Raw genomic sequence first — 22,663 nt, 5'->3', positions numbered from 1 at the left:
GGACAGTAGATTCAAGAGCAACCTGGACTACCAGCAAGATAGCGAGATCTTGTCAGAAACAAACAAAATAGTAAATAGTCTACAATCATAAACGTACATTTCAGTTCAAGCACTGACTTACTTATTTGTGCCTATCCTAACAAAGCTACAAGGACAGCTCTAATCTGTAAACATCAGCACTCAGGCTATGGTCACTGAGTCCCTGCTGCCATTAAAAAAGGACCAAGAAGCTCTGAAGAAACTACTGACTCTAGATTGGGGAATGTCTTAGTCAGGGTTTCTATTCCTGCACAACATCATGACCAAGAAGCAAGTTGGGGAGGAAAGGGTTTATTCGGCTTACACTTCCATACTGCTGTTCATCACCAAGGAAGTCAGGACTGGAACTCAAGCAGGTCAGAAAGCAGGAGCTGATGCAGAGGCCATGGAGGGATGTTACTTACTGGCTTGGTTCCCCTGGCTTGCTCAGCTTGCTCTCTTAGAGAACCCAAGACTACCAGCCCAGGGATGGTCCCACCTAAAAGGGGCCTTTCCCCCTTGATCACTACCTTACAGCTGGATCTCATGTAGGCATTTCCTCAACTAAAGCTCCTTTCTCTATGATAACTCCAGCTGTGTCAAGTTGACACAAAACTATCCAGTACAGGGAAGAAATGGTATCTAAGAAGGATTAGCAGTATTGTAAGACAAAGTCATACCTATTATCAAGGAATTCATTACAAGGGCTAACCTGTGCTAAGTAAATAGCAAGACCCAGTCTCTTAATAAATAAATAAATTTTAGCTTCAAATCTGAAGAAAGCAAAATCAAACAAAAACTGAAAGATAATCAGACAAATATTACAACAGGTATCTTAAAGAAAGTTTATATGTAACACAAAGAAAATTAAATCAATTATTAATTATATGAACATCAATATGAACTAATCAGTACCCCCAGAGCTCCTTGGAACTAAACCACCAATCAAAGAAAACACATGGTGGGACATGTGGCTCTAGCTGTATATGTAGATATACATCAATGGGAGGAGAGGCCCTAGGTCCTGTGAAGGTTCTATGCCACAGTATAGGGGAATGCCAGGACTGGGAACGGGAGTGGGTGGGTTGGGGAGCAGGGGGAGGCGATAGGGGATTTTCGGAGGGGAAACTAAGAAAGGGGATAACATTTGAAATGTAAATAAAGAAAATATCTAATAAAAAAATTTTTGAAAAAAAAGCAAGTTCTTTATAAAGAAAATTAAAAGGCTCTTTTCTGTAGTTTATTTATAAACAAGTATAAATACGAAAGTTATAAGGAACTTGCTATTTATAACGGATACATGAACTCCAGAAATAAACTTTAATAAGACTTGTTAAAGGTAGAGTATCTGCCAGTATCCCAGCTCTCAGGAGGCAGAGGGAAGTGGATATCAGAGCTCCAGGTTAGCCTGGTCTATGGTGTGAGTTCAGAGGGAAGCCTTATCTCAAAAAACCAAAAAAGTGGAGACTCTATAGACATTGTAAATGATACACTTATGAGCCATTTGTGTCCACAGATGATCATGTGATCAGCTTAAATACATTCACCCACGTACACAAATAAAATGTGCAGTAAATACACAAGAATCTCAACAATGGTTTCCCTTGTCTGTGAGATTGTTACCTTACAATCTTTCAGTTTCTTCCCTCTCACTTTTAAGTGACATAACTCTTGACAAAGTAGACCACTGATAACATTGTCCATATCTGTCTCTGAAGTCTCAGTCACGGGACACTTGACACAGTTTACTCTAAACACATGACACGTCTACTCTAAACATATGCTTACAACATGTCATATGGATTTGTCACCATCCAAGTATCCTTTAATTTCTCTATGAAAAGGCCACACTGGGCAGTCAGAGGTTTAGAGAGTAAGGATGACAAACCTATTAACCTGAGTTTGTTCCTAGGAAAGAAACAACTCCTTAGTTGTTTCTTCATACAAACACCATAGCACATGTGCAAACATACACAAGCACACACGCACATGCATGCACCAAATCTATGGGAAGAAGAGCATTCTGGGGGAGTACATGAAATAAAAGACAGGTAAGACCTTTCTCCATCAAGAAAGGAGATGCTGCAGAGACAGCAGAGATGCTCAGCTCACGCTCTATGTTATTTATTTATATATTTAAGATTTGAACGTGAAGAAAGCAACTAAAGGGTAGTCCATAAATCGGAGAGTAAGCTATCTCTTGTCTTCACTAAGAGGTGATTCACAGCAACTATACCAAAATACACAGGAATTTGTATGAAACAACGTGAATGATTGACGTGTTTTCAGGTCATGTTAAATACAATGGCGAGAAGGGTAACAGGCAGCCCAGTCAGATCTTTAAAATCTCAAAAGCAAAGCTAGGGCTAGGGAGATGACTCAGTAGATAAAGTGTTTGCCAAGCAAATGCAAGGACTAAAGTTAAAAAGCTTTGAATCACAGTGTGGCATAGCAGAAGTGGACAGGAGGTCCCAGTGTGGATGGAAAGGCAAGCTCCTACTTCCATATGTAAGACAGACAGCCTGAGGAAGGAACTTGAGTCAGTGTCTAGTCTCCACACACATACATGCAAACTCACATGAATATGACACACATTAAAAAAAGAAACCACTGAAAACTGTAAGTATCAATTAGTGAGATACATGAAAAAAGAAAAGGTCTATCTATGTGTACGTGTGGAATGCCATGTTCCACCCTGTAGCCCAGGCGGACTCTAAACCTGAGATTCCTCTACTTCAGCCTCCTGAATGCTGGATGACAGGTGTGTCCTGCCATGCTCAGCATGACAATGGGATTTCTGGTTCTACATAGGCCTCATTCAGAGAATGTCACTAAGAAAACGGGACATCACTAATGAAAACAAGAATCCCATGCAGTGTGGTTTAGCAACAAAAACAAAGCTAGATATAAACTGAGGCATGAGCCTGCTTCTTCTACCTTCTAGCTGTGTATGTTACTTCGCTGAGCTAATTTAATTAAGTCTTCCAGCCTGTCTCACATGTGATCATAAGCAGCAATCCCTCCTCCTGTGTACAGAGTGAAGAATAGGAAGCAACGAATACAGCAGCAGGAGGCCCTGCTAGTCCCCCAGCAGCCACTGATACTACCAGCCCTAGAACTACTGAGCACCAATGCACCAATGGGGTAGTCACTGAGATATATGAGGCACCCATCATCCCAAGGCAATATTGGGAGGTGCTGGAAGAGCAAGGAGGACAGTTTGGAAACATGATCTAATCATTCTAAAGTATTTTAGACCACTTTCAAGACTGTGTGTGTGTGTGTGTGTGTGTGTGTGTGTGTATGTGTGTGTGTGTGTGTGTGTGTGTGTGAGTGCATGCGTGTGTGTGCAGAGGCCAGTGATCATGTTCTGAGTTTTCCTCTATCACTCTCCACCTCATATTGTGGAGAATAGGTCACTCACTAGAACTGGATCTCACTGACTAACTAGACCAGCTGGACAGAAGCCCACAAGGTCCTCCTGCCACTGAATCCTCAGCACTAGAATTTCAGATATGACACTGCTTCTCTGACTGAGCCATCCCCACAGTAATGGAGATTTAAATTTTTTTCCTCTTGCTGAAAATGGAATATTGAAACTATGTAACATGGCTCTTTCTAAGCGATAAAGACAAGGTCATGTTCAATCTGAGTACTGAGATTATGAAGCCCAATGGCAAAAAGCCAGACAAGTTTGAGTCAGGGACCTCTCAGGTGCTGCTTGCCCAGGAGATGAACTCAGATCTCAAGGCATAGCTCCAGGAACTCAGTAGCACTGCAGCCAAGGAAAGTGAAGTTGGTAGTGCTCAGAAAGTTACCAGGACTTTTGTGCCAGTTCCTCAGCTGGAATCTTCCCAGAAAATGCCAATCCGGCCAGTTTGTGAACTGGAGGAGTGAGAAGCATGTTGTCTTCACTGCTCAGAGGTGGGGTCTGCCCAAGCCAGCTGGGAAAAGCCATGTGAAAATAAACAAAAGCACCCAAAGTGGTACTGCAGGTCACCAGCCAGGAGGACTTGTTCTCTCCAGGTCACACTGTGGGGAAGTCTGTGCAAAGCCTGATGGCAGACAGCACACAGACTCATTAGACAAGGCATAAGCAACAACATGGAGCACAAGGTCAAACTTGGTCTGGAGTGTATAAGAAGCTCATCGGCAAGGATGCTAATTTTAAAGGCCCAGAGTTTCAGTTGTAAAGAAAATGTCTAAATAAGGTGTCATTCATAGTAAAAATTTAAAAAGTAGTAATGATAATGATGATGATAACAACAACAACAATAATAAGACCAGCCTAATAATAATAATAATAATAATAATAATAATAATAATATTAAGGCCAGTCAGCCTATATATACATATAGTGTACAAACACAAAATCTCAATGCTAACAATCCCAGATTGGATTTTTAGCTGAAAGAGTCAACACATGTAAGCAGAAAATATAGTTATTATGAACACTGAAGCAAGTAAAAAGTCTAGCTTAGAACTACACAAATGGGGCCAGCATAGTAGCTCAGCCAGTAAAGGTTCTGGCTGCCATACCAAGAACCCACGTTCAATTCCCTGAACATACACAATAGGAGAAAATAGACTGCCGCAAGCTGATCTCTGATTCGACAAATGTGATATGGCATGTATGTGCGCAGAAACAATAAGAGAATGAATAAAGAAAGAAACAGAACTACTGTATGAATGAATCTGTAACTTAAACAGATTTAAAAAGTATATACTATCCTTGGTCCCAAGAACAAGGTACCAGAGCCATGATTTTAAAAAAGGCCCTCTGCCCAAATTAACTAAGCCCTGAGAACCAGTGTGCAGGGGCCAGGCAACAATACACAAGGAACACACAGCTTCAGAGGCCAACACACACACAGACAGAGCACAAAGCTTGGAACACAATGGCATACACTTAGAAGGAGAGATTAAAAGAAAAAACCCACACATAATGATATAAACTAAATATACAAATCCCAAATCATAAATGAAAGTTATGTCCATTTACCTGATTGTTTAGAATTTCTTTCTTTCCACTGAATATTTTTGCATTTGATCTGGTTTTGTCTCTCTTTGCGGAGTCGTTCTAATCTTTGAGCTTGAAAAGAAATATTATAACTATAAGTTTGTCAATGAAAGTTTACTATAAACAAAGACATAATTAACTACCTTTATATGAATAAAGATGTTTTATATTGCATATGGAGGGAGAAAGTCATAAAATTTTAAAGGTGGCACCCCTGAAAAGCAAATACCAACAAAAACATGAAAATATTCTTGATTTATAATTGAAATTAGAGGATATAAAACATTAATAGAGATCATAAAGATAGTATTAACATGGAAGAGAATAATAAAATGTGAAAACTTCTGTGATTAATATGACATTTCATTATATAAATCATTAATAACGGTCTTAAAGGAATTTTAATGCACAAATGAACTGAAGTGAATATTACATTACAGGAATAAAATTACTGTTATGAATTACTCTACCCGTTTCAAAAATTAAAGATAAATGAACTCAGACTAGACTATTAAAGTTTTAAATATAAAAATCCTTTATCTAAAAATCATGAAAATTATAAAATGTCAAAGCTATATAAATTAGCATAGCTTTTCTTCAGTGGGCTGAAACAGTTTATAGGTAGTAAAATAAATGATTTGTATCTTTGTAACATTAGTCAAATCTTAAAAAGAACAATTTTTCTTTAAAAAACTTTAAGATGTACTGAAAAGATTAAAAAGTAAATTCCTTGGTCACCAATTAACTGCTACAACCTCATTGTTAACTAAAGAAATTTCAGCTTCAAGAGTCACCTAAAATTACACATTTATGATTATAATAACACTGGCTGATCAGCCTTCAACCTTCAAAAACCAGTGGCCTGTTTCTTCAAAGCAAGACTACCAGTATCCATTAGCAACTGCTGCTCAAGGCCACAACTGAGAAAAGTCAGAACTGAGGCCTCTCTCAAAGCTATTTTCTCTTGCTCACTTTCAACATCCTGTTTAGGTACACACATTTGACAATAAAAAAAGAAAAAGGAAAAAAAAACCTAAAATAAATTTTCTTTACAACCACTTTCAAGGTGGGAAAGGCACTGGGGTGGAAGAACACTGGAAATAATCTTGCTAGAAATTTAAACTACACTGGCAAAAGCATTCTTTTTTTGTTCCTTTGTTTATCTGATTTTTTTTTTTTTTTCCAAGACAAAAGCTTCTCTGGGTAGCCCTGGCTGTCCTGAAACTAGCTCTAGACACCAGGCTGGCCTCAGACTCAGAGCTCTGCCTGCTTCTGCCTCGCCAGTGCTGGGAGTAAGAGCATGCACCACCACAGCCACTCTGGCTTGCAAAAGCATTATCACGTCACTGTATCTAATCAAATCCACTGAGGAAAAACACATTACACTGTAATTAATAACTATGGAGAGTGCAGCCATAGTAGTATCACTGGGCAGCATAATCCTGGTGAAATCCACACAGCTGTCACACTGACTTGCAAGAATATTCCAACTATAGCACTGAGTATCAATGGCTCTAAATTATATGCAAACCTGCACTCAAACCATATTTTGATAAAAGTCCCTCTAGATGCTGGGAAGTAATATTAGTTATTTTTATCATAAGGGCAAACTAATTTTGATGTCACAGGCACTGCATTCTGAATCTAACATCAATGTCTTTCACTGTGAGATGTACCCAGCTCTGTCACAGACTCTCATGTTAACATTTTGCATTTGGATCACGAAAATAAACATTTTCAATGCTCAATCTCTTGCCACTCCCTTTCCTTGGGATTAAGAGGTTACGGCTAGTGATGCTGACTATATTTTATAATGGTCTAAAAGTGATCCCTAAAATACCCTGTCTCTAATATATATGCATGTATGTATGTGTTCTTCCTCCCTTCCCCATCTCTGTCTCTCTCAATAAAAGCACTGGCACACTACATTCTCCCTGAAAGATAACAAAAGCACTATCAGCTGGAAAATGGACAATGATAAGCTTCTAACAGTTAAGGAATAAATATATATGCCAAAGTTGAGCATCTGCAAACCACTCAGATGGAAGGTTAGTGATAAACCTAAACAAATAATAGTAAAATACCAAAATAGGGACATTTCTGTTCCTCTCTCAGCCAGTGTACAAATTTCTATTAAATCCCCTCTTGACCCACATTCCACTGCTCCTCCAGGAACTGGGACTTTGGTGGCCTGCACTCCTGGGCTAGCCTGCTCCTATAGTAAGAGTTCTTTGTCACCCTGGAACCTTCCTCCAGGAAGCTGACTTGAGACTTGGTGGCCCTAAGGTCTCAAAACAGGCCCACTGTCTGTTGTACAGGTAACTTCCACCTACACATAGCTCTCCTGTCTATTTTTGACAGCCCCATACCAGAGTCTCTTCCACTCACACAGGAGATGCTCAGCCACAATCCTCAATTCGACACCAAGTCCCCAACGAACCTGTCCCAACACTGCCCATTATCTCCCTGCTAACCCTGACCTGAAGCTAAGAAGACAGAGTTTACCTGTGTTGGAGCGTCTTCTAATACCAAAGTCCCAGCTCGAGGTAATGTCAACAGACTGGGCATATATGTAGCCCTGCGTCTCACCACTGCTTCCCTGAACTTCTGACCCACTGTCTCCAGGCACTGACGGAGGATGAGTCTTCTCTAGGTCAACGTCATGATCAATGAGAACCATTTCACACATTCCTGTGTCATCACTGGTCACGTGTGACTGTCGAATATGAGCTAGAATGATAGTTGGATTGTCCAAGAAGGCCATCCTTTCTGTGGGCCAGTCTCTTTAAAAGGCTATTTTCTCCTCTTCATACTGTTTCACAGGCTCACCTACCTAGAAACATGATGCACACAGCAATATTTAAGAATCAGGCAGAAAATGGCTGAATCATTTTTCAAACAAAGTGAATGTGGTAAAATTCTACCTTGAACACCAACATTATCTCTGTACCCAAGAGCTTGAACAATTAAATCTAAACAGAAAGGAAATCCTTACAAGCACTGGGACCTGTGACTCTCTTGCAAACAAATCACAGTAACACTTAGGCCATTCAAAGCAAGGAAGCTCTGTTGGGGCAGATGTTTTCCTTTGCTCTTCTTCTACTCCATGCGCCTGCTCATGATGCTATGAGGGAGAATGGGGTCTGCGAGATAGCGTCAGGCAGTTTTCAGCCACGGTTGTCAGTTTAAAAGGGGCCAGAAGTAGGGATTTTACAAAAGTTTATCATCAAAGTAACTATGCTTAATAAACATTATTCTTTCTTTTGATTTAAGATAATATTGTTTTTAAAATAAAATACATTAATCATAATTGCCTTGCCTCAAGATTAATTTCTTATTTTAGAAAAACAATTCTAAGAACTGCTTCCTTGATCCTATTAAAACTACATGCAATGATGTTTATTCCAAGGACTAGATGGAACTTTCTAAGTTGGCTGAAAATATTCAGCAGAAAATAATGAACACTATGGCTAGGAAATAGACCCTAGAGATGAAACTAGTTTTAAATCCCTAGAACTCAGATAAAAATTCAAGTATTGGGAGCTGGAGAAGAGCTCTAGCTACTCAATACCTAGGTTTGAACCTCACTACCCACATGGCTCCCAAACATCTGTGATTACAATTCATGGGGCTCTGACCTCTAGAGACACCAACCACAGACCTGGTGTACATACATATATACAGCCAAAACACTCGTAAACATAAAGTTAAATAAATCTTAAAATAAAAATCTGGGCACAGAAGAAGCACTGCCTATAATATAACCCCAAAGCTATGGTAGGAAGACCCAAGAGGATTACTGGGGCTTGCCAGTTATTAGCCTAGCTCCAGATACTTCCTTATTTCCAGGAAGTAAGGCAGAGAGTTATACAGCAGAAAAATGTCCTCATCTGGCCTCATACACATGGGCAAATGCACCTGCACGCACGCATGCACACACACACACACACACACACACACACACACCCCTACCATTGGGGTTGGGGATATAATAGGCTACTTGCCTAGCATGTACAAGGCCCTGGGTTTGATTTCCAGTAGAAAGATAAGGAAAAGAAAAGAGAGGGATAAAAGATGAAAGACTCTTGTTATTTGTTTCTTCTAGAAAGGGAAAATCTAATGACATAAATCATGATAGCTAACTGATTTTTTTTTTTTAATTTTGCCTGGTAACACATCATTCTGCTGACATCATCTAATGCAGTGGTTCTCGACCTTCCAAATGCCACTCTTTAATACAGTTCCTCGTGTTGTATGACCCCCCCAACCATAAAATTATTTTTGTTGCTACTGTTATGAACCCTAATGTAAATATTTTTGTAAAAAGAGGTTTCCCAAAGGAGTCATGACCCACAGTTTGAAAACTGCTGATCTAGTGGATCTTAAAGATACTGATATTAAAAGAAAATTTAATTGAAGCACATTGCTCATCAAGATAATCACATTAATATTTGCTCTCTTTCCTTTATATCTGGTTCATGAACAACTTCCCTCACAGAGGCTAATGGGAAGTGCAAAACTAAGTACCACATGCCTGAACAAAACTTTATGCATATCTCCTATGCCTCCAACACCATGTAATAAGTGTCACATATCTCTGAAATAACTGATCTTTGAGACGGTAAAATGCCAATGTATCAATGAAATAATTATAAAATTTAAAGTGAGCATTTAAATTCCATTTGTAAAAATGAAGCCTTTTCTATAACCATGGAGAGAGAACCAAACATGGAATCACTTGTAAAGAAGCTGACCTATCAAGTCACAAATGGCCACTTGCAAGCTCTCCTGCAGCAGTCTTCCCTCCAGGAAAGAAAGGCAGCTAGCTACCTGCTGGCAAAGGGCTGCGCCTTTCACCTTCTCACCATCTAGCTCTTCCACAAAACCAAATGTTCACTGAGTGTTCCGGCACCCAAAGAGCAAAGAAAAAGTACACTGAAATTCCCTCAAATTATTATTATTATTATTATTATTATTATTATTATAACAACAATAAAACTCTTTTCTAGTAAAGTGAATCTGCTCCAGTGCAGCTTACAAACATCAGAGGAATGGGTTAAGCATCTCTGAGGGGGCACCAGCTTACCAACTTCATCCTTTATTAGAGACCTCAACCCACCCTAGCACCAGCAGGCAATCTATTAAACAGTATGACTCCATCCCCTGATGAATCTGTGTGAATTGGTCCGTACCAGCTGAGGGAACTTCCTCAGGACTTCCCTAGGAAATATGTTGTTGGGGGTGTCGTTTCTGGGATCCTATGAGGTGTTCCTGCAATTCCATAAGGACAAGGATCTTAGCACCAAATCCCACTGGCAACAATATGCTACACCAAGCAGGACACTCAATACATGTCACTGCCCAACTTCCAATGACTATCCAACTTTGCTGTCAAGATAAGCCCTTTGAGCATGTCAAATGTATAGTTAGAGAAGGAATCACATTCTCTTAACGCAGAAAAGAGAGTTTCTTACCAATGTGCCCTTCAAAATTGTCACCTTGGGACACTGTCAACTTATGCCAACACTGCTTTTCAGAACCACGACCCTTTTTTATTTTATTTTTATTTTTTTATTTCTTTTTTGGTTTTTGGTTTTTGGTTTTTGGAGGCAGGGTTTCTCTGTATAGTCCTGTCTGTCCTGGAACTCACTCTGTAAACTGGCCTTAAACTCAGAAATCCACCTGCCTCTGCCTCCCAAGTGCTGGGATTAAAGGCATGCACCACTACTGTCTGGCTTAAAATATCTTAAGAGCAGCTAAGCATCACCAGAAGGTATATTTGATTTCTAAAACAGATGTTCAGAAGATGAAATACAAATTATTTTTCCTGTTCAATTGTACAAAGAGCAAAAAGATTTTGAAGAACTAGTATTGACATTTGTCCTGAAACATTACACTCTCATTTACAACAGGAGGGAGTGAAAATGGGTACTTGCAAAGGAAACTTGGTAATGCTTATCAAAATATAAACATAAACAGTCTCTGAACTCCACTCTAGAACTTGCCCTAGGAAGTAACTGAGCTTAAGTGTTTACCTCAGAACTGTTCGGACATATACTGACAATCTAAACATAACCTAAACATCTAAACAACTGTGCATATGCCCTAACACATACATGCAATGGAACGCTATTAGGGACCATGATTTGAACCTGAGTTCAAATTCCCAGCACCTATATAAAAAATCAGGTATGATAGGGCTAGAGAGAGAGAGATGGCTCAGCAGTTAAGAGCACTGGCTGCTCCTTCAGAGGTCCTGAGTTCAATTCCCAGCACCCTCATGGAAGCTCACTCCTGTTTTCCAGGGGATCCGATACCCTCATACAGACTTACATGCAGTCAAATCACCAATGTACATAAAATTAAATAAAATAAATTTAAAAAAATAGGTATGACTACATACACCTGTGACTTTAGTGCTATGGAGGACAGAAACAAGAGGATCATTGGAGCTTGGTCAGCAGCCTAGAGTGAGCTTCAGCTACACTGCAACAGAATAAGGAAAGAACAGCAGAATAGGACACCTAATGTCTCTGGCCTCTGCACACATGGACACACATCTACATACACATACCCACAGATAAGCACACACACACACACACACACACACACACACACACACAAATTACTAAAAAAAAAAAAAATAGCTGGGCATAGTGGCACATGCCTTTAATCCCAGCACTTGGGAGGCAGAGGCAGGTGGATTTCTGAGTTCGAGGCCAGCCTGGTCTACAGAGTGAGTTCCAGGACAGTCAGGGCTATATAAAGAAACCCTGTCTCAAACAAACAAACAAACAAACAAACAAACATATACAGTAGAGGATAAACAAAATGTGACACATACATTGCTATAGCATTAGCCTTAAAACCCAGGAAATGCTGATGCTTCAATGGATGATGAAGCCTAGGGACATAACTGAGTGAAATGTGCCAGTCACACAGTCCGTGTACTCTCATGGGCCACCTAGAGCACACATCATTTCCTACTGTCACAAAGAACACTAGTAGTTGCCAGGGGCTCCAGAGGAAGGAGGACTGGGCAGATGTTCAGTACTGTTCAGTCTAAGAAGATGAAAAGTTCCTGATGGGCGGCAGTAATGGCTGCAAACCACTGTGAGTATATATAATGCCACACTGAACTGGATATTGAAAAGTCACTAAAATGATAAATTTCATGTTGTGTATGTTTTAATTTTAACAAAAATTAAATCTGGGAAACACTAAGTGAAATAAAATTAACCAGTTTTATCTCAATTTCAATTATAAAATATTGTGGTTGTTTTATATTTCTTTAAAGCTTATTTGTTTACTAAAAAAATATAACAGGGACACTTATGCAGAGAGAGAAAAATTCCAAAATGATTTCTTTTCTTCCTTTTTCTTTTCTTAGTTTTTTGTTTGTTTGTTTGTTTTTTTCGAGACAGGGTTTCTCTGTGTAGACTTGGCTGTCCTGGAACTCACTTTGTAGAACAGGCTGGCCTCGAACTCAGAAATCTGCCTGCATCTGCCTCCAGAGTGCTGGGATTAAAGGTGTGCACCACCATGCCCGGCTTTTTTTCTTCCTCTTGAGACAGGGTCTCATATAGCCCAGACTGGCTTCAAACTTGCTACCTGATTGGCCTTCACTACAGATCCTCCTGCCCTATGTTGAACGTGCCAGGATTACATGTGTGTGTTACCTTTCCCAGTTTTAAAAATAACAGGTAATTTTCATATATGAAGTTGGTCTCCTTATAAAAAGATATTTAGTATGTATCTGCTTAGTTCCTACTACTCTACTAAAAGAAGATCCTGGTGTAACATGGATACCACACACAACTCCTCACACCTATTCATGAATAACCACAGAAGAACCTGCATGTGGTAACTCAGCACATCGTCTAAAAAGGCAATCATTTTTAGAAGAGTCTGATGAATATCAGGTCTGAAAAATCATTTAAGACTGGGATCTCATTCTGTAGCCCAGGCTTGCCTCAAACCAGGAGGATTTCCTGTCTCAAAACTGGGCATATGCAACCATGCCCAGTTCTGAATACTCTTTAATAAGAACTTTATACATACAAGCTCCCAAGCTTTATTGGCAATGGTTTATAGAAAAGCATGAGATGACGCTTGATAAAACATACATGCAGAGTAGGGGAAAGTAGCCAAGGGGCAATAATTCAGGCTAAAATAGTGTGCATCCAAAGAACTGTACACCTGCTATAGCTGGACCACAGAACTAGTAGCATCTAACCTTAAGTGACTGCAAAAGCTAAAATTAGTCTATCCTTTTTACATGAATTAACTTATATAACCATCAAAACAACCTTTTAAAGACTGCTGCTATCATCAGGCATAGTAACGCATGCCTTTAATCCCAGCACTTAGAGGCAGGAGGATCTCTGTGAGTTCCAAGCCAGCCTGGTCTACAACAGCAAGTTCCAGGCCAGCTACATAGTGTCTAAAACAAACAAGCAAACAGCATCAAACAAAAAAAGGCACAGGAAAAATGGTTAAGAAACTTGTTCAGGAGCCTGGAGAGATGGCTCAGCGGTTAAGAGCACTGACTTCCAGAGGTCCTGAGTTCAATTCCCAGCAACCACATGGTGGCTCACAACCATCTGTAATGGGATCCAATGCCCTCTTCTGGGGGTCTGAAGAGAGCAATGGTGTAATCATGTAAGTAAATAAATCTTAAAAAAACAAAACAAAAAAACCTTGCTCAAGCACAGGTCCTACCCATTGTGACAAACAGTCACCATAAACCATCTGTAAACACGCCATTGCTTTGCTATTTGGGTTCTGAGGCCTGAGAGAAATTTCTTCCTAGGTCTTTAAGACACAAATGTGTTCAGCTATAAACAAGACCCTTAACTACTCTCTGCTAATACTATAGTCACTTTTTAGTCATTTTTTTACAACAGAAAAAAAAAAAGCAGAACCTGATATAATTACTGAAAAAGATTTTTCTGGAAGCAAAGGAAGGAAGGCAGGCAGGCAGGCAGGCAGGCAGGCAGGCAGGCAGGTAGGCAGGCATCAGGAATGTCCCACACAGCAGGAATGTAAGAGCCCATTTGCTTTCAACCTGAAACCACAGAGCTCTTACTTCACATAACAAGCTAGGTCTAAATCCGTCTTCTGCCTGGCTGATTGGCAGGAATGCTGGGGATCAAACCCAGGGACTTCCTGCATGCTTGGCAAGCACTCTGCTCTAGCTATGCCTCTAACCCTACCCCAGGACATTTTTGAAATTTTTACTAATTTATGCAACCTCAGCTACAAGTCCATTGCTGTAGAATTTTATCTTTCTTCAAATAACTCACCCTAAGCACCGAGTCCTCCCTGTACCCTTCCACTCCTTAAGGACCTGCAGTAAAACTAACTGCCCATGTTCAAGCCCGCGCTTACCAAGAGCCCTCAACTCCTTTCCTTTCCAAGTGCCACACCCACCACTCTCCAGCTGACTAGCAGCCCTCACCTGCCGTCTGTGAAAACCCGTCTGGATAAGCAACAGCCCGGGGCTTCTCAAAGGTCTGCAAACTCCCAATCAAAGATTACTGCTGCCCCATCAATGTGTCATATAAATGCTGGCATGTTAATTGTGTATTTATAAGATTGTTAATGGTTAGTTAATTTACCTCCCACACTATTATTGTACTTGAAATGATTTAACGTCTGCTAAGGGAGTTAACAACATGTAACAGCAGATGTGAGAGGTTTTTTTTTTTTTTTTTTTTAACCTTTCCACACTGTACCTCGACTTGACACTGTTAATATTAGGCAAGATAATCTGATTCCCATACAGAAGTCCTTACCACAGACTAACAAAAGCAGTCTCGTTTATCTACCATGATGCAGAATGGTCACAAGTTAGGGGAAAAACAAAAACAAAAACAAAAACCAAAAAAACCCCTTCCATTCATTCAGAGACACCAAAGGACTATCTTTTGACTATGATCAACACTCTCTGATCCAGTTAAAGTTTAGAATTCATGCTTCCTGGAATTTGAAAATAATTTAAAAGACTATTAAAATAAACTGGTTTATTGCTTCTAAATTTCCTTCTCTAATGCTCTCCAATGTAACTCTAAATTAAGCCTTCATCTATTTTTCAGACAAGCAAAAAAAGGCTTTTTATAATTGTTCTGGGGATTAGACCCCCCCCCACGTGACTATGTCTAAGCTCGGTGTACAGAGACAGTGAGAACATGTATTTGGAGCTTACTTATCTTCCCCCATTTCTATTCCTACCCTTTGAGTATAACTATTTGAAGATAATAAAAGCAATGACAGCTGCAGAAAAAAAAAAAAAAAAAAAAGCTTGTACGTCCTTTTGAACGAGACTCATTCACTATCTTAGAGTGAGACTAGGAATCTACGAGTGTGCTGGCCCTCCCCCGGCTGACAGTGCCAGCACATGCACTCTTCCACACAGACCCAACAGGAACTCAGTGCTCCGCACACACCAACTCCCAATGGTTGTGTGCTTTCAAGGACAAGACAGTCCCAGAAAGGAAGGGACAGTATTTTAAGGATAGCTTGGCTTCGCTTAGGCAGAAACACAAGAATAGTGATAGATGAGTCCTGCTGGCTTTTCCCATGAGTAGAACTTATTAAGGGCCAGATTAGGATATACTAATATCTTTGTTTTGTAAGCAAAGCCTTATAGGAATTAAACACCTTACTGGGCCCTTGGCAGATATCTTTCTGCAACTTCTCATAGCAAGCCAATCAGTTCAAGTCCACTGCCCTGTCCTTGCATCTGAGCTCACATTATGATTTACACTGATCAAATGTAGTGGAAATGAAATTTCAAAATCTTGGCCTCTAAATGCCTGGCTTTGGACTACTTCCCATTCACCATCAAAAGAAAAACTATATGTGCTATACATACATGTTCGGGCAGGTGCAGATAGGTGTCTGTGCGGGTGCATGAACCTGTCTCTATAAAGGCTAAAGCTGGACACTGAGTGGACAGAGTCTCTGAACCTAGAGTACAACAATCCAGCTAGACTGTCTGGCCAATGAGCTTCAGGGAGCCCCCTGTCCCCACAACCTTAGTGCTAGGATGACAGGTATACCTCATGGACCCAGGTTTTGTGTTCTGTTTTGTGATCTGAATGCAGGTCCTCATGCTTACATGGCAACTGAGCCATCTTCAAATGTACATGTGTGGTGTGTGCATGCTAGGCAAACACTAGTATTGGGCGGCATCCACAGTGCCAAGAAATCTGGGTGGTTTTGTTTGGGTTTGCATTTTGGAGACAGGGTTTCTCTGTGTAGCCTTGGCTGTCCTGGAACTCATTCTGTACACCACTGTGCCTCTGCCTCCCCAGTGCTAGAATTAAAGCCTAGGTCACTGCTACCAGGCCAAGAAACTTGTTTTTACAACTCATTAGTTACATTCTATCCTATTAAAAAACAAAACAACTATACTTTAAAAAAAAGGAAAAAAAGAAAAAAAAAATATACGCCACTAGAGCAAAGTGTGATGGGTCGGGCCTATAGTTTCTCCATTTGGGAGGCGGTGGCAGTAGGACCAGAAGTTCAAAGTCATCCTCGATTACACTGCAGGTTCAAGGCAGTCTACAGTAAAAACAACAACAAAAACAAACACCCACCCACCAGACTGAAGAGGTAGCTGTCAGTGTTTTAAGAGCACAAACTGTTCTTCCAGAGAACCCGAATTTTGTTCCTAGCACACAAGTAGATGCCTACAATAGCTCCAGCTCCTAGGGATCCTCCAGTCAATGCTGGTCTCCTCTGGCACCAGCCCTCCTGTGCACATACTCCCACACACACATTAACATAATTAAAATAATAAATCTTTAGAAAAAAAGTTACCAAAATTGATAGGCTAGAAAAACATGCGATGCTTGTTTTTGTGTGGTTCAGTTTCCCAGAGCACACAGGGGGGTGTGTTTCCTTCTCAATTAGTGTCATTCCTTCTCAATAGATAACTCCAAGTTGAAAGTCTGCCTAAGATGTTCCTGATGACAAGTCCAGAGAATATAAGCACAGACCACCAAGTTAACAATACAGAAATCACACCCTACAGTGTTACTTCCCCTGTAAGAAAACAGCACTTTTAAGTTCCTGAAATAATGTTTATTAACTAGCAGTTGCAGTAAAACTTCAGACAACACACCACTCTCAAAGCTCCAAACCTGACAATGATTTCAGCGAATATAAAAAAAATCTGCCAGTTTCCTGCAATGTAGCCCTAAATTATTTTTTGGTGTTGTCTCTCTGACATGATAGGCTTGATTGGCAGCTGTAAAAATAAATAATTTGAGGTTTTAGGATCTCAGGTAAAAATGTTTATAGTTTTCTCTAGAGTGAAGATACAAACAATGTCAAAGTGACTAGACTGAATATGAAATCATTGGTTTAAGGACTTACTCAGAAAGCACGGCTCATTTGCCTACCAAGTACTCACTCACGGACTTTACTCATTTGATGAGTGTTACAATGTGTCAGGCACCAGAGACAGACTATCAAGAAATAACACACTTAGCCAGGTGTAGTGGCACACACCTTTAATCCCAGCACTCGGGAGGCAGAGACAGAGGCAGGAGGATTTCTCATGGCCTGGTCTACAAAGTGAGTTCCAGGACAGCCAGGGCTATAAAGAGAAACCCTGTCTCAAAAAACCAAAAAAAAAAAAAAAAAAAAAAAAAAAAAAAGAAAAGAAAAGAAAAGAAAGAAAGAACATACTTGACCACTGCCCTTAAGGAACAAGAGGTTTATGGGAGAGACAGAACTCTAAGGCAGTTGCAGAGTCTGGCCTCTACATCATCCACTTCTTTGATGTATAGCTACTCCTTTCCTCGAGTATAGGTAGGACCTTACATGCTATAGACAAAAAGGACATGACAAAAGTGTGAACGTACAATCCCTTGGTGACATTCTGTCACATAAGACTTCCTAGCCAAGTAAAGAGGGAAATGGTAAACCAAAGAGATTCCCAAGAAACTCGAAGAAGCAAGTGCTGATTTTCAGAACCACACAACAAGGACCAAGGGCATTGAAATGTCTCAGCCGTTAGCTAAACACAACAGGGGCCCTGAGGCATGAGGACCAAACGCATCCTGTTTTAACAACCTAAGAAGCTCAGAAGCTCATCACCAACTATATCCTTTCTTTCAGTCTTTTGAGAGATCTTGGGAAGGAACCCAGTTGGACCTTGACTCCTGTCTGGCTGTCTTAAATGTGTACTGCTGAGATGACTGTCATGCCTAAAGGCCTCCATAGACAGCATAAAGGGCTCTGTACAGCCTGGTTTCTCCATTAGCCCTTCTCCTCTCCACCTCCCGCAATTTTCAGGGAAACTGTGTGTCTTCTGGTCCTGAGGAATGTTTGAAATGTAGTCTTCTCCAACACAGCCAATCATTCTTCTCCATCCAAGACAAGCATCTCACCCCTTGCAAATTCTTCTCTGAATCCCAGGCCCAAGTAGTCTTACAGGCACTTTGTTTCTGCCTTCATTAGATAGCTGTAGAAATATCATTTCTAAGAGACTGTCTGCTCCAAACTGCTTGACCAAACTCTGATTTAGTAAGGTAGTTATTTTATGAAGGTATGACTGTTTCTCTTTGTAAATCACTTGCTGAAGACTCAACAATGGCAACAGTATCAGACATTTGACAATGTTTCCTGCTCTATCTCTGGTTGTCACCCTGGGATGGGTGCTACTGACTTGGGTGAACACTAGGGATGTTGCAAATCATGCCACAGAGCACAAGGAAAGAAACTATAAACTATAAACAGTAAAGAACTATGTACCATCAAAATGTCAGTACTGACAAAGCTGAGGCCAAGAAATCTTAATATGTGACTTAAAAGACATCTGTAGTCATATCTGATTCCCTCAGAACTGTTTCTGAATAAACAAAAGAACTTTGCTACTCTCTAAATAAATCCTGTGGCTTACCTCAGTACCTTTTACCAGCTCCTGCCATATGTGTTCTGAGAGTTCTGATAGGTCTAGATCTGAAACCTACGACTCAAATCACTGCTATAAAAACAAACTGCAAGTCAAGCATGAGAGCCTTTAATCCCAACACTACAGAGGCAGAGGCAAGCAGATCTCTCTGAGTTCAAAGGACAAGTCTGGTCTACTTAGAAAGTTCTAGGACAGCCAGAGCTACACAGTGAGACTCTTGTCTTTAAAAAAAAAAACAAAAAAACAAAACAAAACAAAACAAAAAACAGGGCTGAGAATGTCAATCAGTTGGTGACTGCTCACTATGATATGCAAAATACTGAGTTAGATCTCCACATGGCACAAACAAGACATGGTGGTGTACTCCCATAATCATGCACTTGGGAGAGGAATGCCAGAGAATCATAAGGTCAAGGTCATCTCCAACACGAATCAAGTTCTCAGCACTTAAGACTGCAGGAGACCATTATAAAACAAACAGCAATCCCAAGTTATATTTGCTCATCCTTATTCTACAAAGCCTGTCTGCCTGGCTGGGAAGATGCCTCAGGTAATCAAGTACTTTAAATAGCAGCCATGCAAGAATGAGGACCTTGGAGCATGCTTGTCCTCTTAGCACAGGGAGGCAGGATCATGAAGATTTACTGGATTTACATGCTGGCTTGCCAGTAGAGCTGAAATCTGTGAGCCCCAGGTTCAGTGAGAGACTACCTCAAAATAAATAAATAAATAAACAAACAAACAAGACAGACAGACAGACACCCAACATTCTCTACACACAAGCACACTTCTTTACTTGGGTGCCTCCTACTCATATTCAAAATTCAGGCTCAATGGTAAATTCTTTCAGGAACTTCCTAATGAATCCCAAGTTAGTTGTTCCTTCATATTTCCACTGCACTGCAAGGCCTGTCTACCTCTAAGTAATGAATCCACCCATAACAATCACTAAGTACCAAATGGGTATTTCAGCAACTGTGCTCTGGACAGCGACTATGCTGCCATCTGCCAGGAACTCCTCTAGATACAGAGCACTGTGTGCATTTACACCCACAACCCTGCCTTCATGGAGCTCAGGTTCTGATGAGGTCAGCCAGGCAAACAAAGCATGTGTACTATGGCAGGCAGAAGCACGGTGGAACAAAGCACAGGGGAGAATGAGGCAGGATAGATGGAGTACTGGGTTGTAACTGTAAACAAGTTAGCACAGGACCAGCCCTGAGGTACTTCCTACTTACCATCTAATGCAAGACAGGAAAAGCCAAGGACAATGTGAGATTTGAGGGAAGAGAACTGCCAAGCTAGAGACTTTGGGGACATGCCTGCCACAATTCAAGAAGTACCCAGTAGTCCTGCAAGGGGACAAGCAGCACAGAGTTAGAATGTACTTGTCACACTGCCTGGCCCATAGCAGGCACTACAAGGATCCCTACTAGTACTGTTGCTATTATCCCCTGGTCTATGATTAATCTACAAAGAAAAGAAAGAAGTTGGATGGTCAGAGGACAAGCCAAGTAGCAACCTACAATACAGCCTGGTACTGAAGTTACAAACAGCAAAGCACATAATATCACTAAAACTTCATGGAGTTCAAAGTTGCTGATTAGATTAGCATTTCCGAGACTATGGCATCACACAGAAGATTAACCCATGGACAGGACAGAAGCTGTTTGTGAAGCTGCAACAACAGCCCATGGAAGAAAGGATGAAGTCTCAAGTGAGGCAGTTAAGATGTTTCCATACACTCAAGAATGATTCCAGAGATGAAAAGCGGGAGAGCTTGGTGACTGTGAGTGGATGTAGGGGGACCTTTACACTACCAACAATGAAACACAGGCCGCAGAATGGCTTAGCAGATAAAGATACTTGCTGTCAAGAGTGACTACCTGAGTCTAATCCCCAGAACCCACACAATCAAAGGAGAACTGATGCCTGACCTCTGTGTATGTGACATACAAATAAACGGGGTGTTTGTTTGTTTGTTTGTTTGTTTTAAAGACTTTAAGTAGGAAAAGGTCAGCAGGCAGGCTGGGGTAGAGGTGGGAATGAGTAGGGGTGGGGTGCAGATAATGAATCATTTTCAGACACCATGAACTTGAGTATGGATTACCCAAAGAGATTAGCAAGACCCAAACTTACACTTGGGATACTAGTGCTTTAGAGGCAGAGGCAGGAAGGTCACAGTTTGAAACCAACTTGGGATAGATATATATACATACATACACACACACACACACACACACACACACACACACACACACGAACTGTTGGGGACTAAGAAGAGACATACCTGTAGCTCTGGAGAAAGCTCTGTGTAAATCTGGAAGACATCAACATACGTGTGACAGATGAAGCCATAGGTGTGAATGAGCTTGTCCAGGGTTTATGTATGGCAAGAAAGCTCAAGAAACAGCGACAGTTTAAAGGTAGGCTCGCAAGCATGAAGCCCTACAAAGAAAACCCAGAAGCTGTATTAGAGACACAAAGAGAGAGATCGAGACAGTGAAATAAAGACTGAGACAGAGGCAGAATAAGAGACAGACAACCAGACTGACACATGCCTACACCCACACACTTGCATGCACACACAGAAAAATTCCCAAATTCTAAGCTGTTCCTTCCTCTCTTTCCTAACTCAGAAGCTCCACTGGATCAGAAGTCCTTGAGAGGGAGGCACGGCACGCATGACCAACCTCCCTTGACCTCCACCACTGTCTAACAGGGCCTGGTAAAGATGTGCTGGGAGGGTAAGCACAGTACAGCCACTCTGGGAGACACCTGCACAGAGCCTCACAGGGTCAGCATGTGAGCCAGCAGGGTCAACATGCACCCCAGAAAACTGAACATACATGTTCATACACAAGTTTGTACACCAATGTGCAAAGTAGCATAGTAGCCAAAGGAAGAAAGAACCAAAAAGTCCAGCGGGTGAGTGAATACACAAGAAGCGGTACCTACACATGATGAACTACTGATCCGAAAGGGGAATGGAATACGATCTTAGCTGTTTCAACCTTTTTCTAGGCAAAAGAACTCAGATAGGAAAGGTCACAGACTACAATTCCATTTCTATAAAAGGCTGAAAGCAAAGCCACAGAGATGCAAGGTAGAAGAGTAAATGTCAGAAGCTGGGGGCAGAAATACTGGGGTCTGACTGTTCTAAACAGATAATGGTAATGGTCAGAAAGCTTTGCAAATATTCTCAAATGTACATAAAATTACAAAGAATGGACTATCAAATCAGGAGCCTTCACTCCTTCCTTTCCATGGAGCCTAAAGGCATTTAGTCAGAATCCCGTGCATTCTGGCTCCTCTCTCTTGAACTCATCCATTTCTCATTACTTCAATAACCTAACAAGCCAGAGAACTGACCTAAGCTACAATTGCTTCCTAACTTGTCCTAAGGTCCTTCACTGACTTCCCAAACTCCTTCAGATGCCGTAACCTTGCCTACGCAAGCAGCCCAGCCTCGTTTCCTTTGTGCTTTCTATTCTACCCATACTGAACTATATTCTCACCCAACCTTGAACTCTGAAAATTTTCTGCCCAGTCACCTGACTTCTTAATCCTTTTGAATCCTGTTTAATCCAGTATCTGGGCAACAGAGGCAGGTATATCTCTGTGTGTTCAAGGCCACCCTGGTCTACAAAGAGAAATCCTACGTATTCTTCTTGGAGGGAGGGAGGGAGGGAGGGAGG

General features: G+C 40.9%; 1 protein-coding gene and 1 pseudogene across 5 annotated transcripts in view; one reads left to right on the top strand and one right to left on the bottom strand.

Annotated features, from left to right (window-relative positions):
- Positions 1-22,663, bottom strand: part of Mapkap1 (MAPK associated protein 1) — a 212,012-nt gene that overhangs the window by 178,987 nt on the left and 10,362 nt on the right. Inside the window, exons 2-4 of one of the 5 annotated variants that reach the window (XM_029535984.1) lie at positions 21,256-21,413; positions 7,544-7,871; positions 5,021-5,110 (exon numbers count right to left, since the gene is read on the bottom strand). The exons of 1 other annotated variant lie outside the window; for it this stretch is intronic. In XM_029535984.1, coding sequence (XP_029391844.1) covers positions 5,021-5,110; positions 7,544-7,802 — 349 coding nt within the window. In that variant the 5' untranslated portion in view covers positions 7,803-7,871; positions 21,256-21,413. Of the gene's footprint in view, positions 1-3,836; positions 3,921-5,020; positions 5,111-7,543; positions 7,872-21,255; positions 21,414-22,663 lie in introns of those variants that run through there. 3 more of the 5 variants (XM_021192298.2, XM_021192303.2, XM_029535986.1) reach the window with 3 other exon arrangements.
- On the top strand, positions 3,658-4,211 carry LOC110317677 (annotated as a pseudogene).

Source organism: Mus pahari, chromosome 3 (genome assembly GCF_900095145.1).
Source record: "Mus pahari chromosome 3, PAHARI_EIJ_v1.1, whole genome shotgun sequence".
NCBI lineage: Eukaryota > Metazoa > Chordata > Mammalia > Rodentia > Muridae > Mus > Mus pahari.
The sequence above is the reverse complement of the archived record's forward strand: the minus strand, read 5'-3'. Positions and strand labels throughout refer to the sequence as shown.